This window comes from Eptesicus fuscus, chromosome 8, assembly GCF_027574615.1.
Source record: "Eptesicus fuscus isolate TK198812 chromosome 8, DD_ASM_mEF_20220401, whole genome shotgun sequence".
Lineage (NCBI taxonomy): Eukaryota > Metazoa > Chordata > Mammalia > Chiroptera > Vespertilionidae > Eptesicus > Eptesicus fuscus.
In genome coordinates, this window is record NC_072480.1 from 17,625,854 (window position 1) to 17,644,477 (window position 18,624).

At 40.1% G+C, this 18,624-nt stretch overlaps 1 protein-coding gene across 1 annotated transcript in view; it reads right to left on the minus strand.

Annotated features, from left to right (window-relative positions):
- Positions 1-18,624, minus strand: part of COG3 (component of oligomeric golgi complex 3) — an 83,883-nt gene that overhangs the window by 15,460 nt on the left and 49,799 nt on the right. The window contains exons 15-19 of the mRNA XM_008145562.3: positions 18,308-18,432; positions 14,193-14,282; positions 7,262-7,382; positions 4,765-4,853; positions 4,527-4,661 (exon numbers count right to left, since the gene is read on the minus strand). Coding sequence (XP_008143784.1) covers positions 4,527-4,661; positions 4,765-4,853; positions 7,262-7,382; positions 14,193-14,282; positions 18,308-18,432 — 560 coding nt within the window. The remainder of the gene's footprint in view (positions 1-4,526; positions 4,662-4,764; positions 4,854-7,261; positions 7,383-14,192; positions 14,283-18,307; positions 18,433-18,624) is intronic.

The following is an 18,624-nucleotide window of genomic DNA, read 5'->3' on the forward strand; positions in this document are numbered from 1 at the left end:
GAGGCAGTCAATCAATGATTCCCTCTCATCATTGATGTTTGTATCCCTCTCTCCCTCTCCCTTCCTCTCTGAAATCAATAAAAATATATTTTTAAAAAATAAAAAATAAGTCTTCTGACAACCTAAGAATGTTCTCTACACACTCACACATTTTATTTTACTATGCAAGCCCATATCCTATGTAATAAAAGCCTAATATGTTAAGTGTCTGGTCGTCCGGTTGTCTGTTCAACCAATCAAAGTGTAATATGCTAATGATATGCTAAGGTCACTCAACCACTAGCTATGATGTGCACTGACCACCAGGGGGCAGACAGTCAACCAGTCAACCAGTCGCTATGACGTGCACTGACCACCAGGGGGCAGATGCTCTGACCGGTATAGCTTGCTGCTGGGGTCCAGCCGATCGAGACTGAGCAAGATGGGCTGCACACACGCTGGAGCCCTCCTGCAGTCCCTCCCCAGCTGGCCAACCTCCCACATCTCTTCCTAGCCCTGATCATGCATCAGTGGGGTCCCTCGGCCTGACCTGCGCCTTCTCGCAATCCAGGACCCCTCAGGGGATATCAGAGAGCCAGTTTCAACCCGATCCCGCAGGCCAGGCCAAGGGACCCCAGTGGTGCCTGAATTTGTGCACCAGGCCTCTAGTATATTTATAAAATCTGTCCAAGCTTTAAAACAAGCTGAGGACATTTTGTTGATGAGACTTAAATCCAAATGGTAAGTGCTGAGACCCACAAGAAATACATCCAAATGAAAGATGAAATACTGTTTCCTTTCTGTACCTACGGATGCTGTTTTTCTTATAATTATTTATCAAGGTGCAAGCACTGGTTGCCTTATAAAATGCCAACTATAATAAAAAAGGCACAAAAAACTTCACTTACAGATTTGCTTTTAAAAATCATTTTAGCCCAGCCAGCATGGCCAGAGTGATTGAGCATCGACCTACGAACCAGAAAGTCATGGTTCAATTCCCAGTCAGGTCACATGCCTGGGTTGTGGGCTCAATCCCCAATGTGGGCGTACAGGAAGAAGCCAATCAATGATTCTCTCTAATCACTGATGTTTCTATCTCTCTCCCTCTCTCTTCCTCTCTGAAATCAATAAAAATATATTTTTAATAAAAAATTAAAAATCATTTTAAAGTTTTTCAATACAACACTCACTAGGAAAAAGTGAAAATTTGCTCCACAAATTCTAAGAAGCCACGTCTTAAATGATCACATATATCTATGTGAACTCTAGTGCTTACATTTTATGCTTGTGTGTATGTGTATGCATGTGTGGACATGCACATGTGTCTATGGTGTATATCTTTAACTCTGACTCACTCTATGCCAACAGGACAGAGGAAGGGACCTAAATTTGGAGTAAGATAACATAGAAGGGATGCTCAGTCCTCAATAAATATGTTGACGGGAAATTCATTAAGGAGCAGTGAAGGGCCAGGGTTGGAAAAGGAAAAATTAGGCACCATAGAATGAGGAGAGGGGATGAATTGTCTTCTCAATGACGATTAGAAGAGGGCCGTTCCCTCACAAATCCCACAGTGAGGAGAATATAAAAAGAGATACATGAGCCCTTACTGGTCTGGCTCGGTTGGCTGTGTGTCTGGTCAGGGCACATGCCTGGGTTTAGGACTTGATACCCAGTAGGGGGCGTGCAGGAGGCAGTTGGTCAATGTTTCATTCTCATATCAATGTTTCTCTCTCTCCTTCTTCTTCTTTCCTCTCTCTCTTAAAATCAGTAAAAATTTTTTAAAAAAAGGAGATGCATGACCAGCATAGCTATATTTAGGTCTCCACTAGAGACACACAATATGTCCATGGAGAACCATTATATAATTCAGACTTGGAATACATACATATATATATATATATATATATATAGATATATAGAGAGAGAGAGATAGAGAGAGAGAGAGAGAGAGAGAGAGAGAGGCAATATGCAAATTAGGCCGGGATGCCGTAATGTTCACGACCAGCTCAGGAGGAGCTGCATCATGATGGCTCAGGAGGAGCTGCACGCGCAGATGGGGGGGAGGGGACTGCGTTTTTCCCCCAGCCCCAGCAGACACACACAGGGGGGTGGGGGGGGCGTGCTCCAAGTGGCCGCAGCACGGCTCAGAGCACACCCTCAGTGGGTGGCGTGGCAGCCGGAGCAAAGCAGCCTGGGTCCCAGGTGCCTGGCAGGGGCAGGAGCAAAGTAGCCCAGGTCCCGGTGGGTGGCCGTGGCAGCCGGAGAGAAGCAGCCCGGGTCCCAGATGCCGGAGGGAAGCTGGTGCTGGCAGCCAGGGGAAGGAAGGCCTATTCTTGCACGAATCTTCGTGCATTGGGCCTCTAGTTTCTACATAAGCCTCTAATGTTTAAAAAATGTTCATCATGTCCAGAGTCTTTTAAAATGTACAACTGTATAGTTCTACCAGATTTATCAAACTTACACTAATGTCAGCTTGGAGGATCACATCAGTCAATTTTCATTCTCTTTATTTCAAGGAAACTGTACTTTTCTAGAAAAACCCTTTAACCCTAGATTTCATCATAATCAACTTGTTTCTATGGGAAGTTTCACTCTGCTGCTGTTATTGCAAAATATTCATCTACAATATTTCCCACCAGCCGAAACCGGTTTGGCTCAGTGGATAGAGCGTCGGCCTGTGGACTGAAGGGTCCCAGGTTCGATTCCGGTCAAGGGCATGTACCTTGGTTGCGGGCACATCCCCAGTAGGGGGTGTGCAAGAGGCAGCTGATCGATGTTTCTCTCTCATCGATGTTTCTAACTCTCTATCCCTCTCTCTTCCTCTCTGTAAAAAATCAATAAAATATATATTAAAAAAAAAGAAAAAAAAATATTTCCCACCAGTATTAATGTGGAATCTTCTCCCAAAAATACAGGGTGGGGTAAAAGTAGGTTTATAGCTATGAGTACACCAAACAGGTTATTTTTGTATTATTATTTATTAACTATTGTATTATTTTCCATACAAACAACTATAAACCTACTTTCGCCCCATCCTGTACAAACTATAATCTACAAACTGGTTTTACATTAGTAAAAACTATGATGACTTATGAATAAATTACAAAGTATCAATACTTGTACCATTTTTTAAAAGTTGAAACCTAGGGAAAACATTTCCACCATCTCTTTTTAAATTTACATGGTAGAAAACTCTCTCTCTCTCTCCAAATACTTGACATGAGTGGACTAAAATCCACTAAATAGTAACATACCGTAATGATAAATAGAGTAGTTTGACTGGTTTAACATTTCTATATTTGCTTTTTTGGTAATTATTGTTTTTTAAAACTAATCTATTCTGTTTTTATCACAAGCTCAGGTATTAGTGTTGATGCCTGCAACAAGTCACTAATGAACAATTTGCTTAGCTATCTTCTGTTCATTTCATAGATACATCTTGTCTCCCAGTTAAGACTTCGTTAAGTAAATTTGAGAGAAAAGTCTGTGAGACTTCTATTCTTTTTATGATGTTTTCTAATAAAAGTCTGGACAAGCAGTAAAGGCTCAATAAATTACAGTTAATTTCAAGACTTTTTAAACATCTTTATGAGGCAAGTCCTTAGTAACAACACTTAAATTTTTTTAATGATTAGATTGGAACAGGAAAGTCAAAATAGTCATGATCTGAATTTTTCAGTGGCTGGCAATAGATAGTTAATGGATTTTAACTAGGAGACAGAGAGATAAACAGATGGTTATAAACTCATATATCTGGTGATTAACAACGCAATGAGCCCTGACCGATGGTGCTAAATGGTTAGAGCATCTGCCTGTGCACTAAAGGGTCTCGGGTTCGATTCCTGATCAAGGGCACGTACCTGGGTTGCAGGTGTGATCCCCAACCCTCAACCCCAGTCAGGACTCACGAGGGAGGCAACCAATCAATGTGTCTCCCTCACACCGATGTTTCTCTCTTTCTTTCTCTCTCTCTCTCTCTCTCTCTCTCTCTCTCTCTCTCTCTCTCTCTCTCTCTCTCTCTCTCTCTCTCTCCCCTCCCTCCCTCCCTCCCTCCCTCCCTCCCTTCCACTCTCTAAAAATCAATGGAAAAAATAAATATCCTCCAGTGAGGATTAACAACAACAACAAAAAACACAATGCAATGATACAAAATCAATTTTCAATTATCCGTGCAAAGGGAAGGGAGAAATAGCATGTAAGACAAAGAGGAAAATAGTTCACCCACTTAATAGGAAACCCTGATAAGCAGGACTGCCATGCAGGTCCTAATCTAGGAAAAGTGAGAGTCCCAGATCACATGCAGATGCTCTCAATGTGGACAACAGAACATAGGTAACCAGAGGTCTGCTATAAGCAGTTTTTATTTAAAAGTTCAAAGCAGAAAGCTTGTATAAAAAGAAACAAGGTGATGTCCTAGACGAAATCATTAAGACTTGGGCTTACCATCTCTTTCTGCCAGAGTTTCACAAGAGAGTAATTAGTTGAAAAGGAAATCTAGGAAAGAATTCAAAATTACTTTACTGAATATGCACCAAGGTCTATACCTTTGTCATGAACTCCTCCAGCTGCTCTACAAACTGCTTGGTCTGCTGCTGAATGAACTGTTCACAGGCCGATTTCAGATGACGGTCTACATCTTTTTTAGAGTCGAGATAATGTTCTCTTATCTCAGGAGTGCCCTAAAAGAGACAATTTCCTCCTGCTTTTATATGCTTAAAAATTACCAGATACGTAAAGAATGCCGCTTATCTCCCACCACAAATGAAACAGATTCCTTCTTACCTCCAACAAGAACTCTATCAAGGCATTGTTGCTATTCAGCCTAAAAAATCTTGGAACAGTCATAGGGTTCAGGATTTTAAATGCTGCATCTGTGAAACAAAATTACTCATCCAGTGAATATGTACAATTTCAAAAGAAAAACTGAGTTACTGTTTCAGTGTTAATAACACACACTAGTTCTCTATTACCACAAAGCAAGAACAGTTTCGTTTTCACCAACTCATCTCCATGATGACATTGAGATTAGTGCCAAGATGGCCACGGTACCCACATATCGTTATTTTCTAGAAGTCAGAAGTGCAAAATGACCATTAAACTTAATTATTCACTTATAGAAAAAAAGAAAAATGATAATCAATACCTGAAAATTTCGCTGCTTTACTCTTACGATGCTTAATAGTTTGTTTTTTAAATATTCATATACTTACCCAGCTTCTTTTGTTATGATCCTGGCTGGCACAGAAATTTATTCATTTGAAGCAGAGTGAATAAACTAATGTGTCAGCCAGAAAGAAAACACCAAAAGGACATATTTACCCCTTAACCTCTAGACCAACTAGATCTATATGAAGTATTAATTGAGGTCTCATTGATGTTCAAATGCAATAAGATATAACGTTAGTTGTGAAAGGTTAGAGGCTTAAAAATAAAGATAGCAAATATTATTAAGGGATAGTCAGAAAAGACCATTTTTTTTGCTTTGCTTTGCCAGACTGGAGAAAGCAGAGCATGCAATGCTTCCAACTGCGGTTTTACCACAATTGCACTTACTGCCCTGACCCTGATCTTACTGAAAAAGAACCTCGCTATCAGATCCAGTGTTCAGAGTAAGGTTTTAGTAAATGCCTCTTTGTGTCTGCTCTCTTTCCTACAAGATACCTGACCGAGTGTCTGCAATAAACAGAATCAAATCAGCATATGGTAGAATTACATATACTTTCGAGAAAACATACTTTAAACCAATATTTGCCAAATTTTAGTATATTTCATTTTTTCACACCTCAGTGGATCTATACTAGAACCCAGCAGCAACAAATTATGAACTTTAAAAAGTGCCAGAAAGTAGATCAGCCCTGCTTTATCCCACCACGAAAATAAAGTAAGGACTCTCAGCGCCTGGCATTCTTCAAGGTTAAGAGCACTATTCCCACATCTCACACTGAAAAGAAAGAAGAAAATCAACTAGAATGGTTGAGAGACAGAAGCTTCTGATGAGAATAAGCTCTAGAAAAAATATGCATTCTCTGAGGATAAAAGCCAGGAAATTGGGCTGCTGTTTAAAAAAAAAAAAATCACCAAATATATGAATAACACACAAGTTTACTATCCAAATTCCAACAGACTCAAAGAGCATTCTTTGTGGTGGAAAGAAGACCGCATTAAGAAAAAGAACAAACTGTTTTAATATGATTCATGATAAGACCACGTTGGTTCTCAGGTGAGTTAAATAAAGTCTACTAATTTATAGACAGTCATTAGGGAACGTCCTACTACGACCCTTGGAAATCCTGAACTTGGAGTTCCACTGAACCACAGAATACAGAAAATAATCTGAGTGGCTGAATTTTCTCAATTCCCCCAAGACATAAGAGAGAAGTTCATCATTACATAAATGTATGGCTTAAGTCATTAGAGTTGAATTCTCTTGAAAATGATTAAGAAAGGTAACGTTTAGATAATTTTGTAAGTAATTAAGAAAAATGAAGGATATGTGTGGTATACTCTTCACTGCTTAAGATCAACATCTTAGAAAATAACTACTTTGGTCTTTTAGAAATCATCACTTATTAATTCAGAGACAAATGACTAGGATAGATGAGGCATCTTTCCCAAGATGATCCTATATTACCAACTCAAAGACCCTATCTACATTACTTAACAACAAACTGATTTAATAACACCACTTACATTAAACGCCTTAAGCTTACAAAGCACTTTACATATATTTTCATTCTTAACAATCTTAATTGATTTGATAACCTGCTAAAGGTATGATATGTTGATTATGCTCTTTTTACCTGGCATAGGAAAGCTAAGACACCTATTCAAGATCACGCAAGAGCCAGGAAATGATGAGCCAGGAACAGAACCCGACTTTTTCAGACTCAAATAAACATTCTTCCCTTTTACCCAGCTGCTTTCTGAATTTTAATGGACTGACAAACTCAATGTTTAAAGCCATTCCAATTAGCTGACACTGTAGGTAGCTGTTATACTGATCTTCCATTTCTTAACTGGTTATGGTAGTAAGTGGCAGAGTCTAAGAGAGGTAATGATATAATACAAATTGAAATGCTCAGATATAGTTCCCTTCATAAAGGAAATACAGCAAGTTAGATGTAATCAGGATGCTAAGTTTAGTATAAACAAGTGACATGCTTAGCAAGCACAGCATGCAAAAAAATTGCAGATGAACATAAAATAAACCTATAACCTGTGCTGATACATTTGGACAGGTTGAACACACCCAACTGTGCCAGCCAGGACAATAAAGTACCTCTAGTTTTCTTGAGGTCCAGGGAAATTTCCTTAATGGTGAATTCAGTGTGAAATGGAGCAATTTGTTCACGAAGAATCAAAAGATGCTTTATTAAAAAAAGTTGTCCATCAATCTGAGTCTAAATGATAAGACAGAAAATGGATATTATCACAGATTACATAAAAATATGAACATATAAAATACATATGTTATTAATTAATATTAACCTAAGTTTATGGGCCCTAACCTAACTTTTTACTCTTAACATAACTTTATGGCACCAAAACTCCTTTGTTGTGCAATGAATTTTCCCCATATTATCCAGATTAGAATTATCTGGAAAAATCTCACTGCAAACTGTTACTAACACTGTTACCAGCTCTACTTAGCATATTCTAGAAAGTAAATCTGACAGAAGGTTGTAAAGCAACACAGAAAGAGAAGTCAAACCTATTTTAACTTGGTGCAAAAGCAGAAGAGAACACGCAGCCTAACAGCACAGAGCAGGAAGTAAAATAAAAGTTCTAAGTGTGAGCACAATTCTGTCCTCTTGTGCCTTTCTAGCTTCTCTTCAGTAACACGGCTTTCACTATTTGGTCAAAGTGGTTTCAAAATCCAGAACATCAGAAATAATCATATTTATACAAAAGTACAAAAGGAGCCTCCAAACGTACAATGATTTGGGCTTGCCATTTTAGATTATCCTGCCACCAACAGAGCACTGGCTACCTGTACCCCTGAAAGTCTCTGCATCTCCTTTTGTCCTCTCAGGACCCATCCACAAGAGTCTGTGATTCACCCTGAGTTCTCAAAGCTCTGACCCAAAGAGTGAATAATCACAGCTCTCACTTCAGAAAAGAGTCACTATAAAGCAAGAGCAAGGCTGGTTGTTCCTCCTCAAAACAGAACCCTACTTTGAAAATATTTCAATGAAATTATACTACACTAGAAGCCCTGAGCACGAAATTCGTGCCTGGGGGGAGGGGTTTCTGGAGCCCTCAGGGATGTCTGACTGATGACTTAGCGAGGCCACGGAGGCAGTAGAGACTCCCACCACCACCGCTGCGCTTGCCAGCCGTGAGCCCAGATTCTGCCATCAGAAGGCAGCTCCTGTGTTGAGCATGTGCCCCCTGGTGGTCAGTGTGCATCATAGCGACCAGTCATTCTGCCTTTCGGTTGATTTGCGTATTAGCCTTTTATTATATAGGATAGGGAAAAAATAAAGGGGTTGTGAAACAAAGTGACTCCTTTCTGGCCTCTCCCCACCTTCTAAGTACACACATAAGTATGACATATGGAAACTACCTTTGCACTTGGAACAGAGCATTAGGTAAGTGGGGAATGCTGCACATTTTGAATACTTGCTCTCCTTTTAAAAGAACTAGCAACTCCAGCCCTGGCTAGGTGGCTCAGTTAGTTGGAGCATTGTTGCGTACACCAAAAAAAGGTTGCAGGTTCAATTCCGGTCAGGGCTCATACCTAGGTTGTGGGTTCAATCCCCAGCGGGGGCAAGTTCGGGAAGGCAAGCAATTGATGTTTCTCTCTCACGTCGAAGTTTTGTTTTTTTTTTCTCTCTCTCTCTCTCCCCCTTCCTCCCTCTGAAATCAATAAACATATCCTTGGGTGAAGATTTAAAAATAATAAAAAAAATAAAATACAAAAGAACTAGCAACTCCAATGGACAAAATAGTATAATATCGATTCAATTTACTTTACTAAATCTGTTGTGATCCAGAACAGTATCATTTTAGTTTAATGATATAGTGGGTGCTCAATTTAAGTATACAAGAACAATTTCTTGCCTTAAAAAACTCCAAGACATTAAGTGATCATTTTCACTGATCACTTTTTAAAAAGTTGAGGAGGAATTGGGATCTGGTTCTCTAGCATATTTGTCAGTTTGGTTCAAATAAACTCGTATAAAAACGTTGTACAGATTTAGATGTTTTCTCTTCATCAACATTTACTCGGCATCGTCAGCAGCATTCCAAAGGAGCCCACCAGGAGCACCCTGCGGATCTGGACCTGGTGCTGGGTACAAGCCAGGGCCCCTGTGCCCCACCAGCTCCCCACTTGGACCGGGTGAACTTGGGTGACTCTCTCAGAATTCCGGGCCTCCTTGCTTCAAGTAGCGGTCATGACTTTATTTGAACTGTTCTTAGAAAACCCTCAAGGTGGTAAGGGTTGAGATAACTCAAGGAAAGGGGGGAAATGGGGTACTGCTTTTAATCTCGGCTTTTTAATTGGATTGCTTACTGAGAATGTGAACAAAATCTTCCCTGGTTAAAGAGAGACTGAAATCTCTTTAGCTCCAAAAGAGAAAGGACACTTGCTTCCCCAAACCAAGTAGCCATTGGGGTGATAACAGTTGTTCAGACCCCGAAACCAGAGTGCGGAGATGGGCGCCGGGAGTGGCCCCGTGCAGTAGTGTAGTTGGCCCCAGAGAAGCCTGGGAAGAAGGGCAGGGGGTCCTGCAATGAGTTCACCCTGAGAAAAGGGATAGAGAAGGGCCTGTGCCTTGGAAAGAGTCGTGTTTCTCGCAGCATCTGTTAACCTCTCTCTGGCCCTTGCTTGGGTATTCTTAGGTGACTAATAAACTTTGTGGGGTTGCCCGAGAAAAATTTCCTCTAAGGTGTAAAGCAGTCCCTACAGGGATATACCCTGCATTTGCCTCGTGCACATAAGGGCTAGTTTTTCATAGATGTTTGTTCAGACTTTACAGATCTCAAAATTAACAGAGGAGCCCTGGCTGGGTAGGTCAGTTGGTTAGAGCATCATCCTGTACACCAAAAGGTTACAGGTTCGATTCCCAGTCAGGGCACATACCTGGGTTGCAGGTTCAATCTCCAGTAAGGACGCATACAGGAGGCAACTGATTGGTGTTTCTCTCTCTCTCTCTCTCTTTCTCTCCCTCCCTCCCTCCTTATATTTCTAAAATCAATAAAAACATATCCTCGGGTGAAGATAAAATATTTTTTAAAGCCCAGCCGGTATGGCTCAGTGGTTGAGGGTCAACCCACGAACCAAGAGGTCACTGGTTCGATTCCGACTGAGGGCATATGCCCAGGTTGCAGGCTCGATCCCCAGTAGGAGGTACGCAGGATGCAGCTAATCGATGTTTCTCTCCCATCAATGTTTCTATCTCCATCCTTCACCTTTCCTCTCTCTCTAAAAATAAATAAAAACATATTTTTGAAAAAAGAAAAAATAAACAGCCCTGGCCAGTGTTGCTAGGTGGTTAGAGCATCGGCCCAAGTGTCATAGGTTCCATTCCCAGTCAAGCTGGGTTGCAGGCTCAATCTGTTTAGGAGGCAACTAATCGATGTGGCAATACATGAATGTCTCTCTCTCCCAACCTCCCTCCCACTCTCTCTAAGAATCAATGGAAAAATCTCCTCGGGTGAGAATTAACAAAAACAAAACTAACAAACAAACAAAACACAACAAAAAATTAACAGGAGAAATCATGCCTCTGAGGCCAACAAGTCCCACAACAGTCAGCCTCCTGTTAATACTAAGACAGCCAAGATGAGGATCCTCTGATACTTCTAATCCTTGCACTCACTATTAGAAAAAGCCGGCTATGAAACTAGGCAGAAAGAATGGAAAGCACATTTAATTGGTCTCTCAAAGCTTCAAAAAGAGGATTTACATAAATGAATCAACCTATGATGTCATTTAGGTGTCAACCCATTCCTTTGAGGTATTAAAATGCCTGTGCTATTTTAAAAGGGGACCCAGCCAGTGTGGCTCAGTGGTTGAGCATCGACCCATGAACCAAGAGGTTGCTGGTTCGATTTTCCGTCAGGGCACATGCCAGTTGGAGGCTCAATCCCCATGGGGGCCGTGCAGGAGGCAGCTAATAGATGTTGATATTTCTTTCTCATCAATGTTTCTATCTCTCTCTCCCTCTCCCTTTCTCTCTAAGTCAATAAAAACATTTTTTAAAAGGGGGGGATAGGTCATTTGGAACTTGACTTGTCAAGGACAGATAGAAATGATAAGTTTCTCCAAAACAAAACTTGGATCCAACTGTTCTCTGTCTGTGTCTGTCTATGTATGTCTATATATGTAGTAAATGTGAAATAATTTTCTACCTCCGGATGGTATTGTTAAAATCGACTTAAAAGCAAGTGCTTGTAGGGATTGGGTATTCTAAAATTCTCAGAAATACAGAAAATAATTCAAATGCTTTTCAAGTTCACATATCTAAAATTAATCCTTAGTAAATAAAAGCTAGTTTAAGTTTGTTGGTTTAAGTAAAACAGACATGTCTTTATTTTACCTGGGCTTTACAAAACTAAGTCCATGTTAATAACTGACATTGATATCTATGAAATATGTTTCTAGAGGTTATAAAATGTCCTCATAAATCAGCTAAGCTAAAGAATGCAAATTGCTTACTTCTTAATTTTCATTAGAAATTGAGTTTTAGGGTTAAAATCTCAATATACACAGGGATAACTTTGCAGTGTACCAGAAGGGCCCCGGGAACACCTCAAAGGATCTGTTTTTTATGTTAAATTGTATGAGAAACATCGTAAAATAACTGATGAAAACTTCTAGGGTATATTATATGGGTAAACAATGACTGTAAATTAAATACTAGTCGAGGCTACAGGAAACTCACAAGAGCTGGTTGGTTCTTTTCCCAGCTCCCTGGCAAACCCCATTATTTGTTTTTTATAATCCTTTATGCATCATTGTGCATTTAAGCTGAACTCAAATGAAGGAACCTATGAGCTGACATTATTGAAAGGAGACATCTTACGCTATTGCCAAGGTTTGATAGAGTCACTTAAAGAAAATGCCAAGTTGATAATGGCTTCCTTTCACAGTGAGCTCCCAGGAGACAAAGATTTAGATATTGTTTTTTACAAAGAACATCAAATAAAAGACACTCTCCAATCTCGCTGGAAGAGAATTTATCAGGAAAATAACCACAAATGGACAGCTACCCATCTCTGACACTCACCTCCACCTACAATGGACATCAAAGACTCCTCAAGGATGAGAATTGCTAACATCAGAGATAGACAGCTATCCCAAGACATCAACAAGACCTGTACACCTACTGATTGATATTGAACTCAGGATCCATTTTGCTTCATTGTCTTTACTTGTATGCTAATGATATTAGTCATAATAACAGTTACTGGTATAGTTGCCCTAGCTGGTTTTGCTCAGTGGATAGAGTGTTGGCCTGTGGACCAAAGGGTCCCAGGTTCAATTCTGGATGCATAAAAGAAACTTCAAAACTGTTATTTTTCAGAGCATTTGAGAACTTACTCCCTAACATATATCATCTATTTGGCTCAAATAAACTCATTTTTTAAAAACCTGAAAGGCAAAAGTATACAAACTCAGCCATGAAAATAAATTAGCTAATGCTTACCAAAACTGAGGGCTCCCTCATACATACTTACACTCCTTATAATATGTAGAAAACAGAATGAGATATTACTGGCAATGAGGGCAAAGACTGACTAATCAAAAGGCTCTTAGCCTCCCTTAAAAAAAGAGGTACAAAAGGACATAAGCATATGAACTTTTTTAAAATTAGGACTTTTTTTTCCTCCTGATCCAATAAATGCATGCTCATTGTAGAAAATTTGAAAAGTTAAATGAAAGTGTAGGGGAAAGGAGGAAAAATTCACAGTCACTCAAAAGCTTTCAATGTTACATTTTTCTAATGTATGTTTTCATTACATACTTATGTATATTTCACCTATTATAAAAAATAGGGCCCTGGCCAGTGTTGCTAAGTGGTTAGAGTGTTGGTCAGCATACCGAAGGGTCACAGGTTCAATTCCCGGTCAAGGGCACATCCTTGGGTTGCAGGGTTGCAGGTTTAATCCCCAGCTGTGGTTGGGGTATGTGCAGGAGGCAACCAATCAATGTGTCTCTCTCACATCGATGTTCCTCTCTTTCTCTCTCTCTCTCCCTCCTTCTCCCCCTGTCCCTACCACTCTCTCTAAAATCAATGGGAGGATTAACAAAATCAGACTTGGAAATACTTTTAAAAACTCAAACCTGCCTGTCTATAACTTAACTTTCCATCCTCTTGTAGTGCCCGTATCAACATGTCATTTCCTTCTCCATTCCACAAATGGGAGAACACAGTGGTCACAAACAAAGGTAGAACTTTTCTAGCAACTGGGTCCCAATCTCTTTTGTGAGAAGATACTTTTTTAAATTTGTCTAAAGCCTTGAAATCAAGTTTATAAATCTGGAAGACCAGAAAAGTTAACAAGGTTTGAACACTCCAGGCAGCATAGAAATCTTAGCTGGAAACAGCCGCACAGCTCCCTCCCTGTAGGCAGCAGTATTTTAAGTGAAGAGTTAGCAGAGCAACACTTCCAACCATGCTGTACTTCTGGGGAAAGTCTCAGGGGCCGTGGAAGAAGCACATGGCAGCCGTTTTCAGCCCCAGATCCCTTACTGATTAAAACTATAAGCCACAAAGTCATGGCAATGGACTCTATCAAATAGCTCATGAGCCACAAAAGCCTGTCTTCCAAACCAACTGGCTGATTTCCTCCAAGTGAGGCCATTTAAACTATTTAAAACACCAGTGTAAAATAAAACATCACTGCAGGTATTATTATACTAGTCATTTGCTATGTTTCCTTGAAAACCCCGTTTTGGTATTCTAAGGAAAACAGCAATCCAGCACCTCCCCAGTTGCTAAGGCTATAACAAGAAACTTTTATACTACAGAATTTATAACCTAATTATTATTTTTGGTGCTTTAGCAAACTTAGAGTTCTCTTACACAGTATCATCTTTATTTAGCACTACAATGAAATACTAGCTTCTCTCAAAATTAAGTCATCAATCAAAGAAATCCTCCGGCCAAATTGCCTTTAAATGTATGTGCCTATACATAAATGCTGAATTCCCCAATATTATTATAGGTAACAAGGTTTCACCTAACACTTCATCAAACCTTGTTTTTGCTGATAGATTCTGATGCTCCAAGTAACGACTGAATGCAGGCAGACAAGGCTTCCTGTGATAATCCTTGGAACACCGCCCTCTGGTGAAATAAAAGAGAAACATCACCCTGTAGCACTTCACAAACAAACAAAAAATCATAGGTTGAGTACAGGGAGGGATTGGAATCATTTATATTACTGGCAACATTCCTCCTGGAATTTCCTATTCCCATGCAACCTTTCTAGACCAACACAAAGTTTTGTAATTTGCATTTCTCAAAACACTCATGTGACCCTTTACGGATATTTCCTGAGCACCTATTTCATGCCAAACTTTGTGCTGTTGCTAGAAGTACAATCAGTGGTGGGGAGACAAGGCTGACGTGGTTCTGACCTCATAGAGCTCTCACTCCAATATGATCTCATGTTGCAGGCGGTTTTTATAAACATAAAGCCAAGCCGGCCGGCGTGGTTGAGTGGTTCACTGTCAACCTGTGAACCAGGAGGTCACGGTTCGATTCCCGGTCAGGGCGCATGCCTGGGTTGCAGGCTTGATCCCCAGTGGGGGGCATGCAGGAGGTAGCCAATCAATGACTCTCTCTCATCATTGATGTTTCCATCTCTCTCTCCCTCTCTGAAATCAATAAAATATAAATTTTTAAAAAACATATAAAGCCAATTTTAAAACAAACCCTCAATAAATCTACTTCTAAAAATTTATCCCAAGTAATTAATGAGTAGTGTATTTTAGGAGTCATGTATGTGGCTCTTCATCACAGTATTATTTAAAAGAAAAAAAAAACTGAAATAACTTAAATGTTCAATAATGAAGGGGCTGACAAATAAAATACAAGTAAATCTAAATTATAGAACACTGAGCATGAAATCAAAAAATGCTAGCCCTGGCCGGTTTGGCTCAGTGGATAGAGCGTCAGCCTGCAGACTGAAGGGTCCCGGGTTCGATTCCGGTCAAGGGTATGTACCTTGTTGTGGGCACATCCCCAGTGGGGGGTGTGCAGGAGGCAGCTGATTGATGTTTCTCTCTCATCAATGTTTCTAACTCTCTTTCCCTCTCCCTTCCTCTCTGTAAAAAAATCAATAAAATATATTTTTTTAAAAAATTTAAAAAAGAAACAAAGAAAAAAGAAGAAATCAAAAAATGCTAAAGGAAGTCATGTAATCTTATAAAATATAATTAAGTTTTAAAAATCAGGTTACAAAATAGTTTGTTAAATATGATTCTTTTTTTTTAATCTTTATTGTTGAAAGTATTACATATGCCCCTTTCTTTCCCCCATTTCACCCCTCCAGGCCTGCCCTCCCCCCGCCCCAGACCCTCACCGCCCCGTTGTCTGTGTCCTCGGGCCATGCATATATGCACCCACCCACCACCATTAACTTATGATTCTAAAATTAATTCTGTCATTTCTCTAGCTTCCCAGAGGTGTGGCATGCTGGTCTGGGCAGGGACTCCTGTCAGTGCCCTTGCTTCCCTCCCTGCATCCATTCCCCCCAAGATGGACTTAAGATAGGTGAGTATGAGAAAAGTATGTATTAGGCCACAGTCCTGGGCCCTGGTCTCCTTCTTTATGCTATGGTCTTTTTGGTCCCTCTCTTTTCTTTCCATGTTACTGTAGTAAGAAGAGATCAGGGCTCCCTTTGCTAGGTCACTGGTCCTACTTTAAGGAAGACTGAAGACCCTCTCTTTCCCCTGCTCAGCCTTCATGGGGTTTTCACTGGATTTGTCTTCCCTTGTCTTTGATGGGTAAGACCGAAGGGATAAGACTGGATTTAAGCTAGGTGAAAAAATAATAGGCAGGCCTAGGGCATAACATAAATGCAGGCACAGTAGCATCCCCGGGCCTACTGTTTGGCTAAAATCCCTGTTAAGGACTTAAGAGGCTTCACTAGGGCCTGTGATGACAATGGGTTCTATGTGGAATATGCCCCCTGCACATTTCCCTTGGGATCCTGGCTCCACTGTAGGAAGTTTCTGCATCCAGCATAATACCACCATTCAATACACCTACTGGGGAACCTGGGGAAAAGTAATGCCAGTGTCCAAACCTCCCTCTGGAAGAGACCTCATCAGCTGGGCAAAAAGGCTGAGACATCTAACTCTGTACTCCATAGAGGAGACCTGACCTCACCTCTAAAAGTCCCAAAACTGGGCAAAAGGCACGTCGTGGTTGAATTTCAAAATCTCTATTGAGTAGTGTGCACTATACTGAGCCAATGAAACAACTACGCAACTTTGTCAGGCCTACGCTGAGGTGGAGCATCTTCACAGTGAGAGGGATGCACAGACCCCTTTGACCATACTCTTAAGAAACAGTGGCATCTGGACAACAATTACATGACTTGTATTTAGTAACTTCTCTATATGTATATATGCTATTTGGATTATAACAAATTAACTTTTTAAAAATGAATTAAAACCACTGAATTTTGACCTGGTTGGTATGACTAAGTTGGTCCTATCCATGAAGAGGTGGAGGGTTTGATTCCCGGTCAGGGCACATACCCAGATTGCAGGTTCAATCCCTAGTCTGGATACGTGGGAGGCAACCAATTGATGTTCCTCTCTCACATCGATCTCTCTCTCTCCCTCTCCCTGTCCTTCTCCCACTCTCTAAAAATCAATAAAAATTAAAAATAAAACACTGAATTTTACAAACTATTTTGGTTCAGCAACAAACACTAGCCATAAACAACTGTAGACAAATCTGATCTTTCAGGGACTGATAATCAGAAACTGCAATGCTTAAAATAACTGTTACCTGAAATCAATGCACAGTATAAGTTGGTGCTAAAAAAAAAAAAAAAGTAGGGGAGAGGAGGTACTGCTAATTTCAGCAAATAACTAAAATCAGTCCATGATTAGAAAAGCATGTAGTCTTAACACTACTTGTTAAGGAAGGTGATTTAAACTGAGTGCAAAACTAAAGTAGTTGCATTTAATACCTAATCTAAATACTAAATGTATATTATACCTATGTAACATTGTACATATCACTTAACTGTCTACATCTCTTTTCCTTCATCTACAAACTAAGACAAATGAATTAAGTTTAATTCTGAATTTATTTGTCACCCTCTTTATAGCTCTATAGCCCTTCTCCTCAGAAAGACACAAATGTAAGTATACACAATTTTACCCACAACATCAAAGTGTTCACAGACTGTCCAGAGCCCAATAGTGGAGTCTAAGGGTCTACAGAATGCTCAGGTTAAGAATTCTTAAATTAGACTGATCTTAAATTTTACCTAAAAACTGTATGATTCTAACCTAAATATCAAACAAAATACTGTATCAAGATCTTAAAATAGCCCTAACCGGTTTGGCTCAGTGGGTAGAGCAACAGCCTGCGGACTGAAAGATCCCAGGTTCGATTCCGGTCAAGGGCATGTACCTTGGTTGCGGGCACATCCCCAGTAGGAGGCGTGCAGGAGGCAGCTGATCAATGTTTCTCTCTCATCGAAGTTTCTAACTTTCTATCCCCCTCCCTTCCTCTCTGTAAAAAAAATCAATAAAATATATTTAAAAAAAAAAAAAAAGATCTTAAAATAACCTTTAGAAATATTTCTAATGAGCCCAGCTGGCATGGCTCAGTGGTCGAATGCCGACCTATGAACCACAAGGTTCAATTCCCAGTCAGGGCACATGCCTGCATCCTCAGTGTGGGGTGTGTGGGAGGCAGTTGATCCATGATTCTCTCTCATCATTGATGTTTCTGTCTCTCTCGCTCCCCCAACCTTCCTCTCTGAAATCAATAAAAATATATTTTAAAAAAATATTTCTAGCCCTAGCCAGTTTGGCTCAGTGGACAGAGTATCGGCCTGCGGAGCAAAGAGTCCCAGGTTCAGTTCCAGTCAAGGGCACGTACTTTGGTTGCAGGCTCCTCCCTGGCCCAGGCCCAGGTCAGAGCTTGTGCAGGAGGCAACCAATCAATGTGTTTCTCTCACATCGATGCTTCTCTCTGTCTTTCCCTCTCTCTTCCACTCTCCCTAAAAATCAATGAAAAAATATCCTTGGGTGAGGATTAACCAAAAAATAATAATATATACAGATATATGTATGAAAACAATTTACAGTACAGACAAGGATAAAGCAATTTACACGTACATCTATGCATCTGTACAATTTAGAGAGACAGACAAGAGTTCGTCGAACTGTAGGATACCACATTCCATGAAGATCTGCTGGAGAAATTGTGGTCTGTGGTCTAGGATTGAGAGATTCTGTTGAACCTAAAAACCCAAATGGAAAAGAAATTGCATTTCACTCACATGTAGATTTGTCTTATTTACACAGCAACTATAAACTGTTCTCATTAGCTACCATTAACTAGACGCATCCACTTTCTCTAACCTCACCTTCAATCAAGAATGCCATAAGAAACCTAAAACACTGACAGGTGAGATTTATCACAGTATGTATAT